This window comes from Enhydra lutris, unplaced genomic scaffold (genome assembly GCF_002288905.1).
Source record: "Enhydra lutris kenyoni isolate GAN:26980312 unplaced genomic scaffold, ASM228890v2 scaffoldscaffold64, whole genome shotgun sequence".
Taxonomy (NCBI): Eukaryota; Metazoa; Chordata; class Mammalia; order Carnivora; family Mustelidae; genus Enhydra; species Enhydra lutris.
The window spans coordinates 7,932,787-7,951,260 of record NW_019154148.1 but is presented as its reverse complement, the minus strand read 5'-3'; the positions used below and the strand labels follow the sequence as shown (position 1 = coordinate 7,951,260).

The following is an 18,474-nucleotide window of genomic DNA, read 5'->3' as shown; positions in this document are numbered from 1 at the left end:
TCTCCAGATACCCAGCTTAGATCAGGCTGTCCAGCCACATTGTCTTGCGTCTCACCCGGTAGGGGTGTAGAGACCTTGGAGTTGTTGACACACTGGGCTTTATAATTCTTGTGGGGTGTCCCATGCATTGTAAGATGTTGAGCAGCATCCCCGGCTTCTATGTGCTAGATTGCAAATGACACCCCCCAACCCCAAGTTGTGACACCTAAGTGTCCCAGATACTGCCCGATGTCAAAATCGCCCCATTGAGAAGAGCTTTCCTAGACTGTGGTGAGAGGAGCCTTGCAGGCCATGTTTCTGTGTTAAGCCATCTCCAGGCTCATCGCAGGGCCTCCACGTGCGTTAATGCAAGGTGGAATACGTGGCTGAGCAATGGAGAGGAAATAGAGCCCTCCCTCCTGCCCCAGGAAGCCAGTTTAGAGACCAGGGAACAAGGTGGCCATTCTCCCCTGGCCTCCCACTCGCTGAGCCTGGGGTGCTGGGTGGACATGAGGCTGGACATCTCCAAGGCCCAGCCCTGGCACATTCCCCCCTCCCACCCCATTAGAGGGCTGGGGAAAAAGGGGCTGAAGCTGCTCATGGAGCTGCTTCTCTATGCCCCCTGGAGGGGCCACACTGCCCCATGAGCCCCCTCGAGCTCTTTTCTTCAGGCTCCCAGTTCACCAAGTATGGCTGCCGCCGGAGGCTGGACCACAAGATGGTACACCGAGGCTTCTGCGACGCCCTCACGAAGCCCAAAGCCATCCGCCGGGCTTGCAACCCACAGGAGTGCTCCCAGCCAGTGTGAGTGCCCGGGGCCACCTGGCTCCTCCAGCCCCAGTAACTCAGAGAGACAGGCCTGTGCATCCCTTCTTCAGAGACCCCAGCCTGGGGTCCCGTGAGATTGGAGAAGGCAGACCCCCAGGGCTCCTGGGGAGGCAGGTGCGGGCTCTAGGCCCGGAGCGGTGCTGGCCATCACATCCCCTGCCACGTTGGTGGGTTCTTTCTCCCTCAGCACGTGTCATTGGGTCTAAGACCCTCAGGCTGTGCGGTGTACCCCTGCTTTGCACATGCTGCACTGGAGACAGTCATGTGTGTCTTAGAGATGATGACATGTGCTAATGCCCAGATGGGGAAACTGAGGCTCAGTGGGGACTGGCCTGCTTCGGGTCCTATGGTAGATATTACCCCAGGCCGCTCATTGAGGCAGCCGCAGCCTTGATCCTCTAGCCCAGGGCTTTGGCAGGGCTGCATTTCCGGGCCCAGGTTCCTTTCGCAGGGCCCTGAGGGGAGAGGGTGGTTGGTACTTAGGCCTGTGGGGGATAGGTGCTATGGGAGTCCACCCTGCGGCCCTGAAGGGTCTGTGATGTCAGCAACCACGGAGGGCAGAAGGCAGAGCCAGGAGCCTGAGAAGGGACAGATAACCAGGGCTCTCATGCCCCACCTGGTCCCAGCAAGGCCCGCAGCAGTGTCACCTGCTAGATCTCAGTCAGAGCCCCCGCCAGGCTCCAGGCTGTCTTCCTGAGAAAGGGGAAGATGCCCCGGGGAGGCAGGCTGCCTTCTCTCTGCACCCCTGGGCCACAGCCCAGCCAGCTCTCCAAGGGGACTGACCTATTGCTCTGCCCCCACAGGTGGGTCACAGGTGAATGGGAGCCTTGCAGTCAGAGCTGCGGGCGGATGGGCACGCAGGCTCGCTCTGTGCGCTGCGTACAGCCCCTGCACAACAACACCACCCGCTCCGTGCACACCAAACATTGCAACGACGCCCGGCCCGAGGGCCGTCGGGCCTGCAACCGTGAGCTCTGCCCTGGGCGATGGCGGGCTGGACCCTGGTCCCAGGTGAGAGGGCCCCCTGGCCTCGCATCCTCAGCCCCCAAACCCAGCTTGGGCAGGACCGAGGGGGTCAGAGCGCTCCACCTGGGTCTGGATGCAGTTCTTGGCCCAGACCACATCCTGTGGGTCACAGGGCATGGTGGAGGCCACACGGTCCATGCTCTGTTGAGAAACTGACTGGAATGGGTCTTTGCACTGCAGGGCAGAGGCTGCCATGTGCTACAGGAGCTCAGAGTCCTGGGAGAACGGGGGCAGAGGGGTGGTCTGGAAGACCAGCCAAGCTGGTAGGAGGGAACATGGGGCAGGGAGGACTTGGACCAGGGCTGGAAAGAATAGTGAGGCTGGTCTCAGGGGCTGGAGCAGCAGTCCAGGGCCAGGGCTAAGCTGACATGAGTACTGACACCCAGCTCATAGGCCTGGTGGGTCAGGGTCCTCAAGACTAGCCTTGGGCTCAGTGATTCACCGGAAGGACTCACAGGACTCAGACGTCATCATACCCATAGTTATAGTGCATTTCAGCGAAAGCACGGGGTAGAATCAGCAAGAGGGGAAGGTGCGTGGCCAAGCCTGGAGGAAGCCAGGCACAAGCTTCCAGGTGTCCCCTTCTGGTGGGCTCCCAGGGCACACTCGGTTCTCTCAGCAGCAGCGTGGGATGGCGTGCATGAAATGCTGCCAGCCAGGGGAGCCCCACGAGCCTAGGTGTCCAGGGGCTTCTGTGTGTGCCTGACTCTGGTTATCCAAGCTCTAGGCCCCCGGGTCGGGGAGCAAGTGCTCACCGTCAAACACACTGTTGGTACAAACTAACTGGACAGACTGGTGCGATGTGACTCGGGGCCTTGGTATGCAGAAACACTCTCCCCAGACAGAACATCCTACGAGCGTGGTCCCCAGGAGCTTCCCAAATCCTGGTCCTGAAAGCAGGCCTTCTTTGGGGCTCTGTAAAGTTTGAGAAGCCTGGGACTGCCGAGTCCACCATTTCCTGCACCATGTAAGGTGAGGACTGGGGCATTCTCCCAGTGGGCCTGGTCTGAGCCGGGACCCGAGCCAGGAGCGTGGGTGTGATGGCTTTGGGCCTGTCCCCATGCAGTGAGGTGGAGAGGGTGCCAGGCTGGAGGGGCCAATGAGGGGGCTGGTGGCATAGGCCCTTGTGTCCAGGGGTCCTCTGCCACAACCTCCTGGTCTCCATCAGAGCATTCCCAGCAGCCCCTAGTGCACAACAGGCTCTTCGTGTCCTGGGTGGGCTTCCTTCAGCCAGAGAAGGGAGATGCCTGTTGAGAACCTGGAAGTGTCAGGCTCTGTACATTTGCTCTAACTCATAGTAACTCACAGAGATAGGCCCATGTGTCCCCGACTTCAGAGACTTAGGAGGTTGGGGCAGCCACTCAAGGCTGGGCAAGGCAACACTGGCCTCTAGCTCATACTCTACCCTCTGCCCCCCACCACCTTCCACGTGTTATCAGGTCACATGTGTGGGGAGCCCTTTTGGGCCCGGCTGACCAGGGAGGCAGGCCCTGACTTGTGACTCTCTACCTGCAGTGCTCAGTGACCTGTGGCAATGGCACCCAGGAGCGGCCCGTGCTATGCCGAACTGCAGATGACAGCTTCGGGATCTGCCGGGAGGAGCGGCCTGAGACAGCCAGAATCTGCAGGCTGGGCCCCTGTCCCCGTAAGCCTCCTGCTGCCCCCAGTCCCAGACCCCAGTGTGCAGTGGGCCCGGGTGAGAAGGACTGGTCTGGACTCAGCATCTGTGACCTGGAGGGAGGCACTAGTCAGAAATGGGAAGAACTCAGCCCTGACTGCCTTCCTGGCCACTCCTCAGTGGTTTGAGAGACAGAAGCAGATTCATGGTGACCACGTGACCACCACCTCCTGGCCCAGTGGGGCTCGGCCAGATGGGGCACCCAGGTCCATGCAAGAAGGGGATGCCTGTGAGTTGGGGGTACCCATGCAAGGAGAGGGTGCCTAGTGCCCTCTGAGAAGAGCAACCAGAGCACCGTCTGCATGCAGATACTTTTGGTCCTGGAAAAAGCTCAAGATGTGGACCCCACTGTGAATCCCATCTACAAAGGAGGGAATTCAGGGAGGTCAGATGTGCCCACCCAGCCAGGCAGGGGCTAGAGCCGGGATTCACTTTATCCCCATGTTGCTGGGGAGCAGGCAGGGTGGGGTGCTGGGTAGTGAATAGCTGAGACCCAGGAGGCCTGGTGGGAGGTGGGAGGTGGGAGAGAGGCAGGAGTTGGGCTTGGCCTGGACCGCCAGGGCATCTCTGTCCCAAGGGTCCTCAAACGCCACACGGGGGAGTCAGAGCCCTCCTGCTGATCCTGCATGCCTGGGGTGGTGGGTGCCGGCCCAGTGTGGGGCCTCAGGAGCCACAGCCCCTCCTTTCCCCTCTAGGAAACATCTCCGATCCTTCCAAGAAGAGCTACGTGGTTCAGTGGCTGTCTCGCCCAGACCCCGACTCACCAGTCCAGAAGACCTCGTCAAGTAACCGGCCCGTTTATAACTCTGCCTCTGCCCTCCAGTGCATGCCCTGCGCCCTGTGGAGCTTGCCGTGGGCTCCCCTCCTCTCCTTCTATGGAAAACTTCCCTGACTCTTCCTGAGCGCTCTCTCGGTTCAATCTGATTTCTCCTGGGCCTCTGTGCTAGGCCATCTCCTTTGGAGCCGCCCTGGCTGACTGGCTGGGAGGGCTCGCCTCGCCGAGGCATGGCCCCAGGGCACTGGCCTCCTGTAGGGGGCCGGGACCTGGTTGGTGATGGCGTGTAAAGGGGCAAAGATCTGTCTTGGTGCTGGAGGGGCTGGAGGCCAGAGTGCACATGTGACCGCTTGGTGACCACCTCTTGGGGCCACACCCCTCCAAGCTGGAGCTGCAGGTTGGAAGTCAAGGGGGAAACCCACCGGTCCCCTTTCAGACACTGCCCACCAGCGAGGCGTGAGGCCAGAGGGGGTCTGGGGCGCACAGTGTTGTGCCACCGCGCGGGGTGGCCCAGCCCCGAGATTCCATGGGTACGTCGGGGCTCCCCGGCGGTCCCTGCTGTTGCTGCTGCTGCTGACCCTGTGCTCAGTGTGTCCTCCTGACTCGTGCAACTGTGGCCTGCTTCCTGTGGCCTTTGCATCCAACTTCCACAGCCCTTGGCCCCGTGCCCCGTCCCCTTGGGGGGTTTGGGTCACATGGAGGTGGCAGAGGACATGTCCCTCCAGTGGGACATGGGGACACACCGCCACTTCACTCTCTGTCCATTAGCTCCAATGGCCTTTTCTCATCGTGTGCACATGACCCCATCCATGGAGGTGAGAGAGTGAGAGATTGAGAGAGAGAGAGACTGTCTGATGTGGATGCGGCCACCTACCAGTGTGAACAACTACAGAATTACCTCAATTTTTATTGATTTTTTTGCTTAGATAAAACTATGTAGAAAATGCCTTAAAGTTGAAAGGTAACAGAGTTGGCTGCTAACTCCAGCTTCAGAGCGGGGTCGTGATCCCGGTAGGAGGCAGGCAGCGCCAGCCCAGGTGGAGGCCGCCCAGCTCATCCAAGGTTTCTCACAGCTGGGGGCCTGTGCAGGGGGAGCCCTGGGCATGCTGGCTCCAGCTGGCTCTGCTCTGCTGAGTGGAGACCCCCTCTGAGGCCGTGCAGCCAGTTGGCGCTGACTGTTTGCTGAGCCCCCTCCCGGGTGCTGCCTTACACAAAGGGCAGCGCACCGGCCCCCCCCCCCCCGGCGTGCCCCGGGCCCCTGCGTCGCACCCCGATCCCCACCCTGCCCCACCACCTGCTAACCGCACCCCGCCGCCTCCTCCCCGGCTCTGACTACTGTTATGTACATACTTGGTGTGTAACGCGTACTAATTCTCACGACTGTTAACTTCCAACTTTGACTAGGCCACGGGAGTGACTCTGCCTCTGGGAAGGTGCGGTACGGTCCTGGGCATCGTGCTGTCTGTCTATATGCACTTTGGTTTATCAGGGATATTTTATTAGTGTTTTGTATGTATCCAATGACGTAATACCTAGGTTCCATTGTCGCTTTTCTGGTTTTTTTATGAGACAACGTTAGTGTGTGCCAAAGTGACTGTGGAAATGACCTTTTCTCCTCACTAACGATGGAAAGACTTCCTGTCATGCATCCCACAAATAAAGTCAATAAAAGTTCCATGAAACTGGGTGCTCGGGTTTGGCCCGGGCTGGCTCCTTCTCTTCACCTCGCGGCTGGTAGCGCTGCCGAGCTGCTGTGGGGACCCTTCTGTCACATTAGGGGCTGGGCTTCTGCTTCAAATGACTGCCACCCCCCACCCCTGCCCAACGTGGATATCTAGGCCCCTCCCCCACTCTGGGCATTTTTCAAAACGTGACAGCAGCCTGTGGAGACACTCCACCGTGACTTTGACTTCTGAATCGTTCCTGCTGAACGAGCCCCTCGCAGGACCGTCTGGGTTCTCTTCTCACAAATGGAGGTTTCACCATCAGGGAGAGGCCCTGAGGGGTGAGTCTCTTCCCGTCTCTGAGATCAGTGGAGTGGGAATGTGGGGTCAGAGGCCTGACGGTGCTGGTCCAGGTCACTGCACTGTGAGCCACCATCGGGCCACCACCCTGGCTGCTGGCACAGCTGTCAACCTGAGATGATCTGTTCTGGAGGGGAGAGGTGCCCACCTGATCCAGGTCCAGGGTCCAGGTCAGGACGAGGGCACGGCAGCAGTGGCTGTGGGCACCTGGCATATGCATTTGCATGAGCATGTGCTCAGTGGTGCCTGCCTGTGTCTCCTGAGGCCTCATCTCAGAAGCCATGGGGCCTGCTGTGTTTGCTCACCTCACTGACCAGGACCAGGCAGCGGGCCAGGGGCCAACAGGGCCCTCCCGCCAGTGGGCTTCTCCCTCCTGCCTTTCCTATGAAGGGGGTCCTGTGCCAGGGAGGAGCATCACAGAGACAGGCTTCAGGGCACAGGGACAGACCCTAGTTGCCAGCCTGGAAGTATGGGGTCACAGAACCCAGTCCAGAGCTCTGGTCATTGGAAGGAGACGCAGGAGACCCAAACAGCTTCCCCTGACAGATCTGCACCCATGCAGTGTCCCTGCCCAGATGGATCAGAAGGAACCCCTGCAGAAGTGGCTCCTGACACCCCAGGGACAGCTGGGGTGCACCAGGCCACGGCCAGTGGGGGTCCCACGCTTCCTTATCCTGTCGCCCAGCCTTTGGGTGGTGAAATCCTGCGTGAGGCTCGATTGAGGAAACAGAGAACCAGGTTCTCCCCATCCCAGCCTTCCCCAAAGCGGGGGACACAGGGTGGTTTTAAGTGGTGCAATAAACATGACCTGAGCTCCCCTGAGCAGCCCCCCGTTCCCCAGTTCCCTGTCCCCTTCATAGCACCTAGAGAGGAGGCCCCACCGGGGTAGGGATGCAGTGATCTCCCTCATGCTAGCTTGCTTCTCTGCAGCTTAGAGCCTTGCAGGCAGGGCGGTCTTCCTGGAGTTGGAGGGATTAAATGGCGACTTAAAACTTGTCTTTGCGTTCCCGGTTAGGGTTGTCTTCATTGACCGCCGCTTCTTTCCCGTGAACTGTGGTAGTGGAAAGTTTTCTTCTAAAATAAACTTTAAGCTTAAAAAGAAAAAAGGAATTCATTTAAAGGAGGAAGTTAGTGGGCAAAACAGAACACGGGCGGTATTTGGCTGGAGCCCAGATGGTGGGAAGGGCTCAGGAAGGGCTTCAGTTTATGAGAATGGGTTTGGCCTCAGTGGCTTGTTCGCTGGAAGGCAGTAGGTCTTGCTATGTCATTGCTACTGGGAACAGCTGAAGATCAGGTGCCAGGAAAATGGGATTTTTCTCTGGGTGTAGGGACCCTCCACCAGCTGCTGCCTCCAGATATGTCATGGGCCCCTTGGTGGTGGAATTCCTGTCCGCTCGGAGGGTTCTCTGCTCAGCGATAAGACTTAAAAATACCCAGCCGTTGGTGTCCTTAAGAATGGTTGGGAATAATGATTTTGAAATTGGTCTAGACCAATAATAGCATAGCCAAGCTCTTGGCCCGTAGCTTTCTTAATTACTCATTCATTCATTCATTTATTCATTCTCACTTTTATGAACGTAAAGCAATGTAGCCACTGATCAAAGGAACCTGGGCCTGGCCCCCCAGCTGTCACCTACCTGTGGCAGGAAGATGGACTCTTTGCCCTGACTCGCCCATGTATTCAGGGACATTTGTCGAGTGCTCTCTGTGTCAGTCTCTGGCCTGGGCACTGAGACACCACCGGGCACCTGACCACAGGTCTGCAAGCTTTCTGTAAAGTGCCAGATGGTAACAGTTAAACCTTCTTTACAAAACCAGGTGGAGGTGCAGACTTGCCCTACAGACACTATCAGCCAACCCCTGCCCTCTGCTGACAGGCTGCCTGGTTCCCAGGGTCCCGGCCTGGGGGAGAGAAGTGAGGGAGAAGTTTACCAACAGTCTTGGTGTTTGTCTGAAGGAGAAGGCACAGGTGATGGGAGGCCGCTGTTGTAGCCGGGGTGGTCCCATTCCCTGCAGCACTGCCAGCCCAGGCTCCATACTTGTATTGTTGAGACCTAGGCCTCCGTGGTTTTCACACAGCTCACCTGGTGGCTTCCATGAAGGGGAGAAGGGCCAGGAACTGGGGAAGGGAGCAGGTGGGGCTCTGAGCACCCCCGAGCTTCAAACAGGACCACTCCACCTGGTTTGTAGGTCAGGCAATCTTATCTGGCAATTAAGTGTGAACTTGCCAGCTGGGACAGAGTGCTGGGAATGGGAGGGCCTCCCATAGGAGGGTAGGCAATGCTTGCCTGAAGACAGGGTTCAGTGAGCCTGGAGAAGGAGATGAGAGCAACTAAAGAAAGACAGAGGAAGTAGGTGTGGTATGTGCAAAGGTCCTGAGGTTAGAGGGAACACAGTATAAGGTGGGGGGGTCTAAGGCCTGAGTGAACCTAGGGAGTTGAAGGGGATAGGTCCTCACCCCGAAAACGAGATACAACACAGGGACTTCAGTCAAGACAGTGACACGGTCATATCTTCAGTTGAAAAACAGCATTCTGACTGGAGCAGGATAGTGGACAAGAAAGAGAAAGAATTGAGACAGGCAGGTGGAAAGGAGGCTCTTAGCACGGTGCAGACAAGAAGCAAAGCAGTTTGACCCCACGGAGGACAAGAGAGGGAAACACAGACATACCAAGAGCGTCTAGCGGAAGATACTGATGGACTTAGGGGTGAATAAACGGGGTTGGAGGGTGCCTGGGATTTGGCTTGTGTGCTGGAGAGCCCATTCTCTGAGACAAGTGGTCCAACAGAGACCCTGGGCTTACACCAGACAAGTGGAGTCTCAGGCACATTGGGGGCCACAGGGCTCAGGAGTCTGTCTAGTCGGCAGCTGTCTCCGAGAGGCTGAAGCTCCAGGGGTTGGGGTCAGTATCTAACCAAGGGGGCCACCAGCCTGGGAAGGCAGATTGCAGCCTGAAGCGGTGGGCAAGGCAGTGGGCGCCATTAGAACCTCCTGAATGGGAGGAGACCTGCTTGTTGCTGCGAGAAGTTCTGTGGTTGCGCAGAGCTGCAGGCGAGTCTGTGGACCACACCCCACATTGACGCACAGCATACCTGCATCAGAGGTGGCTTCCACCCCGGGCTGCCACTTCCTTCCCACCTTAATCCTTCCTTTCAGGAGGAGTGGAGGTCGCAGAGGGAGAGGGAGGGAAAGGTTTGAGGTCCTCGCTGGGACAGCAGAAGGTGGCCGAGCGGAGACAGTAGGCAGGGGATGCCCAGTGATGCTGGCCATCGGGAACTTACCAGGGATCCGACATCCCCTGTTGTGCTAGCTCATGACTTATTCTCTCCTGTCAAGTGAATTCTTGTAAGTCCTCTGTTTTTGTGTTGTGTGTGGGATGAGGTGGGGGGTGCAGGGAGGAGGGTAGCAAGCTCAGGAAGAAGACAGTGAAGGAGAGTAAGAACAAGAGGGGGTTGGGTGGGCGGGACTGTAGTTGACCTTGAACCACACAGGTCTGAACTACACCGGCCCATATACACATGGGATTCTTTCAATAAATACAGCGCGGTACTCCCTTACAATCTTCTTAACAGCGTTTTCTCTTCTCTAGCTCACTTTATTATAAGAATACAGTGGATAATACATATACCATACAAAATCTGCATTAACTGACTGTTTATGCGATTGGTAAGGCTTCCTGGTCAAAGAGACTATTGGTAGTTAAGTTTGGGAGGAGTCAAAAGTTAGATATGATCAACTGTGCTGGAGGTTGGTACCCCCCCGACCCCTTGGAGTTCAAGGGTCTGCTTTGATACAGCCGCAAACAGAGCTTGAGCTGGGTCCGGAGGAAGGCAGCTGTGCGGCCAGACACCAGCATCTCCAGGGAGCCATGCAGGCTATACAGCAAGGGTCCAGCCTCTTGGACCAGAAGGAGAGGGGAGGGAGAGGAGCCTGCTGGAGGGCAGCAGGTTGGGGAGCAGTTTGTGGGGGGCTGGCCAGGAGTTCAGTGTGGCAAGCCCGTGTGAGAGGTCGAGGCAAGGGGAAACAAGCCCAGAGAATTTCGGGTGAGGATGGGAAGATGCTATGGCGGAACGTGGTGAGGCCACCACCAAAGCTCTGGGATGTGTTCTATCAGGTTCTTGAAATCAGTTCCCTCAGATTGTTTTGTTATCGATACTGCTTATAGGTTATTATAGGGCCGAACTGCGTCACAGGATTTCATGGGGGTTACCACTGGGACATCAAATAGGAATCGGACAAAGTCCCATTCTTTAAGACAAGTTGGAAACACTCCGTAAGAACAGACACACCTCATGTCTCAGGCTTTGAGAGAGACAGAAAACCCCGGGGGCCTGCCTGGAGGTGGGGAGCCTTGCTCACAGCTTGTGTGGCAGCACTGTGCTCCGGGGCTGCTCTGATGTCAGAACCACACAGACTTTCTGCGTGAGCTCGCTTTGCCGCTGTGCCATCTCTGGGCTCTTCCACACGCCTCTTCCTGCTTCCTGGGGGGGAACCAGGTCCCCCCGCTTGCCCTGTCCTTTGGTTATTTGTGCCACTTTTCTCTTTCAGAGGGCCGCTGCCAAGGTGACAAGTCGATGTTCTGTAGGATGGAGGTCTTGTCTCGCTATTGCTCCATCCCAGGCTACCAGAAGCTGTGCTGCCAGTCTTGTAACCCACACGACAACCTCACCGAGGTGGACAACGGGGCCGAGCCACCGCCCAGGAAGCTCAACGACATTGAAGAGCTCATGCCCACCCTCCTGGTGCCTACCCTTGTCATGGAGGCGCACCCTGTGCCAGGCACACCCCCACAGGCACCCCTCAATGTCTCCAGCACCAACAGCACCGAGGACCACCCAGACACCAACGCTGTCGACGTGCCCTACAAAATCAGCGGCCTGGACGAGGAGGTCCAGCCACCCAACCTGATCCCACGACGACCGAGCCCGTACGAGAAGACCAGAAACCAGAGAATCCAAGAGCTCATTGATGAGATGAGGAAAAAAGAGATGCTCGGGAAGTTCTAATAAATGGAAAGATAGCATCCATAGCATTTTTTTCCCCTTGCTTATAGATATATTCCATGGGATGGCAAATCGTGGAGTTGAAGGAAAAATTTCTGATTCCAAAAGGGTTTTGAGAAAACAGAGAGGGAGAATGACATAAACATCTATGCCTATGGTCGTGAGCATGTGGCAGCCAGCTTCGCACGTGTGTGTCCCCAGCTCCGGCATGTTCTAAGTCCCGCGCTGGGACCAGGTGTGGGAGGGAGAGGAATTTAGCAGTTCTACGATCGCCATCAGTGGGGGTGGGGGCAAGAGGCTAAGTCAGAGAGAGGAGACACGTGTCCCCGAGTTCCTGAGCAGTGATAGGGCATCTTCTTTCCTTGGCGGTGACCAACACTTCTGGAGCTGCGGGACATTTCCTATCCATCCCCAGACGGAGGCACGAGCCCCACGGGTACTCCTAGGAGGAACAGTGATTTATCTGCTGATCAACCCGTCATTAAGATGAGCACAATGGGAGGAGGCCGTGAACTTGAATGCCCGTGAGTCCAAGGGCCAGGCAGGAGGTGGGGATGAGCATGGTGGCCCACTGGGGACTGCGACCAACCTGAGAGGTATACCCTGCTAGAGCTGCTTGTGGGCTCCAGCCCTTGCTGCCTCTGGGGGAGCCGGCCCCCAATGCCAGTTCATGTGCATTCAGTAGTAGTCTAGCTTTGCCTGCGAAATCCTCAATCCTTACACTTCAACTCAGAATATGTCAGGGGGATCTGGAAGGTCTGTTAGTGTCTAGAGCCCCCAGACTGCAAGCCTCTGGTCTCTGGGCCTGGCCGGATACAGCCGCTCGGAGAAAGGACTTCAGAAAAGCCAACTGGCCCATTTGGTGCTCTTGCCCGGTGTTCGACTCAGCCCACACTGAGCTGTGAAGCTGTCCGCTCCTTCCCGGGAGGGTATTGGGACTTGATAGATCTAAACAGTGGGCCACGTTTCCTCCACGAGGAGAAGACAGCAGGGTGCACTCCAGGCACTCCCACGCCTCTCTTGTCTCCGCGAACCCTGGCCCACGTGCAAGGCCCAAGACTCTCCCAGTCGGGGGGAGGGGGTGCTGCCACCATGGTGGCCATGCTCGGGGTTCTGAGATGGGCTATGGGCTCAGGTTGGCTTCTGAAGACCAGCTTTGCTTGTGGGGGTGGCCTTGCCCCGTCTAGCCCTGTGGAGCCCCCTTCTGTGCCTTGGAAGTCCCAGCAGGGCCCTGTGGAAATCTGACCTCTGATGAGAAGCGCAGGGTGGGAGGTGGGGAGAACCTGCTTTATCTTCGGCCATTCCCAAACTTTTACAACTTCTGTTTTTGGCAGAATGGTGTTTTGTGAGCAAGATGTGAATGAGAGAGAAATGGGAAGGGAGAGGGGGTGGACAGGAAGATGGTGGTCTATTTTCACCCCTCCCTGCATGGATATTTTGTGAACATGTAGCCTCAACTTCCCCAAATTATAAGACCCAGGGGCACTTCAGCTGCTTAGCTGGGCCTGGCCTCACATGTGATTCTTAAGTTTTCTGTGTCTAGGAAAGTTCTAGAGCCTTTGTATTCTCACCAGTCATAGGTTTTTAGAGAACTCTTTGTGTTTAGTTCCCATTCTATGGATGGGAACACTGAGGTTCAGGATAATACCATGATGGCTACTTTATACTGAGTCTGAGGTGCTCAGTATGTTTGTCTGATCCATGCATGTGTGTGGGTGTGTGTCTGTGTGTGATCTAGGGGACAAAGTGAGGGTGTAGGAACAGTGAGAACGCTATCTGGGATGTATGTTTAACCTCCCCACTGGGTGATAACTAGATGCCTGTCACCCCTGCCTGGCCCACCGACCTCCCTCCCCTCTGCCACCGTGTCCCACTCACTCATGTCCTGGTGTCTCAAGGGAGCTTGCTGGCTCCTAAGTAGCAAACTGGAGAAAACATTTTTTGGCTATCTCTCATAGTATCACTTCTGTAACAGATGTGATCCAGCACTTTTGCAATCCTGTCTCTCTCTGATCAGGAAATGGATGCCTCGCCTTTCCCTGACTGGTTGAAGCTATGGCTGCTGGTGCTATTCATGGGCTGAAGGACTGGGCAGTTCTTGCTTGGGTCTGTCTTGGGACGCAGAAAGCTCAGGGTGGCTGACCCTACCCAGAGAGCATTACTTAGTTTACCCAGCCTGGTGGCCTCAGGATGGGAACACTCCATTCCCAGATTCCGGTGAAGCAGGGCTGCATGCCTTGGGGACTGGAAGGCTTCAGGGAGAGGCCCCAGCTGGAACCCAGGGTTACCTGTCTTCTTCTGGAAGGAAAGAGATTCCCTCTGGGCGCTGTAGTCCAGCATGCCCACCGTCCCATAGGTCATACTTAGTGCCTGGGACCATATACACACACAGTTCTCCAGAACCGGACAGTCCTCTGAGGTCTCTCTATCCAAGGAACACAGGGTTTACCAGACTCTGAGAGACTTCTAATCCCCACTGAGCTCGGAACTGGTGGGAGAGTCAGCTTAGCAACAGTCCTCAACTTCCAGAGCTGGTGTCCGTGACTGGAGGCCCCTACAGACTGAAGGCCAAGGCGGTTTTCTAGCTGATGTTCTGGAGCACCATTTAGAGACTCAGAGCTCTGTCTGTGGCTCCAGAAAATTGCGTCTGTGGGGAGACTTCTGCTGGGATTGGGGACCTGGCTCTCTGATCTGCTCCTTTTGGAAAACCCATGGAATTTCCCGTATAAGCCTTCTGTTTGTATTTTAAGGTTGTTTGTTTGGCGTCTATAAATGGTGCTCAGTAACACTCCTATGAGATGAAGCCTGAGGACTCTGTTCCGCCAAATGCCAGGCAGCTGCCACAGGAATCATCATGGTGCTGAACTCAAATCACAGCATTTTATCTCACTGATCACAGCCATCGACTCATTTGTTTTCTGTATAGAAAAAATTGGCTTCTTGATTTTATAACTTATTAAAGTCAAAATGTCTGTGTTTTTGCACATCATGCCTGTGTTTGTGTGTTACATTGAGTACGCTACCCCCTGTCCACAGCCTGAACTGGGCCAGATGGAAGGATGTGCTGCCTTCACAAGGCCAAGGGGTAGGCATGGGTGGCATCAGGGGGCACCGAGACATGGCTGCTCAAGTCAGGATCCTGGGAAAGGCCAGGGGTGCCCAGAAGGACAGGTCCCTCCCCCAGCTCCCCTGTCCAGGAGGTACCACTAAGCCCATAGCTTCCAAGTAAACCTTTAGTTGTGGTAGAAGATGAAGAATCCCCTGACTCTGACTTCTCTCCTATACGACCCCTGATTATAAGCTCTTCTCTCCTAGAATTAGAGTTCCCAGAAAAATTGCTAGATGCTGAGTTAAATTTGAATTTCAGAGAAACAACAAATAACGTTTTAGTATAAAATTAGGACACACTTGGGGCACCTCAGCTGGTTGAGCATCCAACTCTTGATTTCAACTCAAGTCATGATCTCAAGGTTGTGGGATCGAGCCCTGTGTGGGGCTCTATGCTGGATGTGGAGCCTGCTTGAGGTTCTCTTCCTCTCCCTTTGTTCCTCTCTACCACTCACTCTCACTGTATCTCTTAAAAAATACTGGGGACACACTTATACTAAAAAATTATTGTTTCTTTGGAATTCAAATTTAACTGAGAGTCCTATGTGTTTATTTGCTAAATATGGTAAACCGCACCCCCCCCCCAAATCAGTATTCCACTTTTAAAGACAAGCCCATTCTCTCTGGCCCTCTTTGATGTTTGCAGGTGTTAGGGGGGAGGGCGGAGGGGAGGAAGGTTGAAAAAGGAGATTTCTCCTAATGCCCCCAGCCTCAAAGGAGGCAGACAGACCATGTGTGCACAGCGCTGGGGACAGGGAGGAATCTTATGAATTTGTCCTGAGGTTGGAGGTGGCTTTGGAATGTGTAGAATTTCTCATCCTGTTTTTCACTGTAACTTGTGTTGACTCCATTGTTATAGTGCAGTTAGTCCTTTATAGTGAAGGAGAGGAACTTGGGATGGATGTGAGTGTGTGTATTAGGAGTGTGTGGAGAGGGGAATGGTGCAGTTGTGTGAGCAGAACTGACTGAACTTGCAAAGGTATAGAAGGAATGGCAGACCATCTGTGCTTTCGGAAGGATGCTGGTTATTGGGTTAGGAGGAGAAAATGATCACATTACATTGGCCACCACTCCCTTCTCCACACACCATGTCAGCCCTTGACTCCCAGACACTGAGCAGCCATGCATGGTCTTAGTTGATGGCTTATGCCCTACTATGCATCCTTAGCCCAGGGGAACACAATACCCTCCCATCAAGAGGCCATGTGGTCAGTCGCCCTGCACGTCATGACCCCACACTGTTTCTTCACTGTCTTGAGTGTAGATGCTCCTAAGCCATATTCCCATGATTTTATATCCAAATATTTCTATGCCTACCCCAAGTCATGCAGACGTCCTAAAGGGTCTTTTCTTATACTCTCCACTCTCCTACACAGAAGCTTTCACATCCACTCATGGAAAGTGGAGATGACAGACAGGGACCAGCAAGTCTTTGCCTTTCAGAATGAGATTTCCACAATGTTCTCTGTGAGGGCTCCCCCAAGGGACTAGCCTCAAATAGACATAGAAGATACACAAAGACCCCGCCTCAGTGCATCGGAGGGACCACTGCCTTGGTTCAACTAAGGTTCTTTAAGTGAACACTTAGATCACTGACTTTCAACCTTTTTCTTTTTAATTCTATGCATTTTATGGCTATCAATTTCCCTCTAAGCACAGCATTAGCTATACCCCACAAGTTTTGATATTTCACACATTTATTATCATTCCATCCCAAATATTTTCTAACTTCCATTGTGACTTATCTGACCTAAGAGTTATTTTCAAACATGCTACTTAGGGGATACTCTAGTTTTGAATTTTTATAGATTTCCAGCTATTTTTTTGTGGTCAGAAAAAGTTTTCTAGAAGATTTCAACCCTCTGAAATTTGTTGAAGTTGGCTTTATGCCTAGGATGTGGTTTTTCTAAGCATTGCACCTGTACTTGAGAAGAGTTTGTAACAGGAAGTTGTTGGATACAGTATTCTATAAATGTCCATTGTGTCAAATTTGTTATTCAAATATTTTATATCTTGATTTTTTTGTTTTCTTGTTCTATTAATGTGATAGAAATTTATTTTAATACCTCTCACCAATTGTGGATTTTTCTTTATTGATTTTTACCCTCCTTTTTTAAAAAAGAAAAAGCCATTTTACTATTTTGAGGCCACATTAATGGGAGCATACAAATTTTTAATTGTATTTCTTCTTGGTAACATTTTCCCTCATCTTTAGGAATTTAGAGATGTATTTCCACCATTCACTTCTGTCTTGAAACTCCCCCCACCCCTCATGTTAGTGAGCTATGTCAGTTTTTAGTTAGTGGTTGCACAATATAACTTCTTCATTTCTTTAATTTTCTACAATGTGTCCCCATGCACATGGTCACCACTTGTCCAAGGCCACAGTGACTGCAGAGATTGAGGACTGCATCTGGGGAGCTGTCCATCATAGTCCAAGGATTCAAAAGCAGGCTCAAGAGCAAATACTCACAACCCCATCACCAGTCCAAAGGGAAGATAAGTCCTTGGATCCAGGATGGTGACTGTGTGATAGGTGAATGTGCTGCACTCCACACCATCCTGGGGTCAGTCAGTCCTGGAGAGATGCTGAGGCATGAGCAGGTCTGACCACTGGGCTTAGATAGAACAGAGCTCTGCCTCTGTGGGCATCACAGAAGACACGCAGACCCCAGAGAAACACCACCTTACTCCTAAGAGCTCAAGGTCATCCAGTAACCCAGAAGCAGTGATCCCCCCTCCTGTGTCTCAACATGAAAGCTTAGGTTATTGACTTGAGATCCTTCTTGTTTTCTAATATAGGCTTTTACAGCTATATATTTGCCCTCATGTGCTATTTTAGCTGCATTCCATAAAATAGCTGACACATTGTATTTCCATTTTCATTCACTCCAAATATTTTCTAATTTCATCCATAAGTTCTTCTTTGGCTCTTTGGTGTTTTTAAAATTTTCCAAGTATTTGGGTACTTTCCAATTTTTTCTTTCTGTTGTTGATATAATTTAATTTTACTGTGGCCAAAAATCCCGTACTTTGCACTATTTCAATCTTTTTAAATGTATCAAGATATTTTTATGGCCTTATATGTTGGGCAATGGTGCATATTCCAGTGTTGCTGAGTGGGGTGTTGTGCAGATGACAGGTCGAGGTGGTGGATAATGTTGTGTAAGTCTCCTAGTGGCTATGGTTCACCTCTCTGAAGTCTGATCCACTCCCTGCTGCTGGCTGAGGCTTTCTAAATATCCCCTTAGCTATTTGATGCTTTCAAGAGTTTTGTTTTTCTTCCTCAATCTGTTCAGTTCTATTTACTAGGATGTTTGGCCTGAATTATCCAATCTGACAATTCTGGGATGCCATTTATCAATGTTTAATTCAGAGGTACCTATTTCTATCTGTTGGAATTGGACAAGGTATCATTTCTAATAATATGACACACTTTTAACAAAGGTTTGAGCTCAGCTGCAGAAAAGAATAGAACTCAAAGCCTTTAAATTCCTGGCAAAGTCCCCTAATATAACAGTTCCTTCCCTGTTTCTAAAACAATTTAAACCACAATGTTTATAATGTAAAGGGCTATAATTCTATGTACATAGTTAGCTTTAATTTTCAGGGAAAAAATTACTGGATAGAGAAGGATAATGATATAAAGCTGTAACAGTTCACTTAATCAGGTTAGTATATTAGAAGTTGTCATAACCTGAAGGAGATATTAGCAAAGCCTCCACCCTAGAGAGTTGTGTACATATATATCTGAATACAGTTGATTAGCTTTGCTTTGCTGAAAACACAAAACGTGAAGCCACATAACTGCGGTAAGATATTTGCAAATCACTTATTTGATAAGATATTTATGGACTATATAAAAACTCTTGAGTGTTGGGGCACCTGGATGGTGCAGTCAGTTGGGGGCTCTGACTCTTGGTTTCAGCTCAAGTCATGATCTGGGGGTCTTGAGGTTGACCCCCACATTGGGCTCTGCACTCAGCATAGAGTCTGCTTGGGATTCTCTCTCCTTCTCCCTATACTGCTCCTGCTTGTGCTCACTCTCTCTT

The 18,474-nt window shown here is 53.1% G+C and overlaps 1 protein-coding gene across 1 annotated transcript in view; it reads left to right on the top strand.

Annotated features, from left to right (window-relative positions):
* The window catches only part of LOC111158889 (ADAM metallopeptidase with thrombospondin type 1 motif 2), a 219,053-nt gene extending 204,755 nt beyond the window's left edge, over positions 1-14,298 (top strand). The window contains exons 18-22 of the mRNA XM_022521186.1: positions 651-783; positions 1,611-1,818; positions 3,349-3,478; positions 4,207-4,296; positions 10,860-14,298. Of these exons, the coding sequence (XP_022376894.1) occupies positions 651-783; positions 1,611-1,818; positions 3,349-3,478; positions 4,207-4,296; positions 10,860-11,317 (1,019 nt within the window). The 3' untranslated portion in view covers positions 11,318-14,298. The remainder of the gene's footprint in view (positions 1-650; positions 784-1,610; positions 1,819-3,348; positions 3,479-4,206; positions 4,297-10,859) is intronic.
* Positions 14,299-18,474: the final 4,176 nt, after the last annotated feature.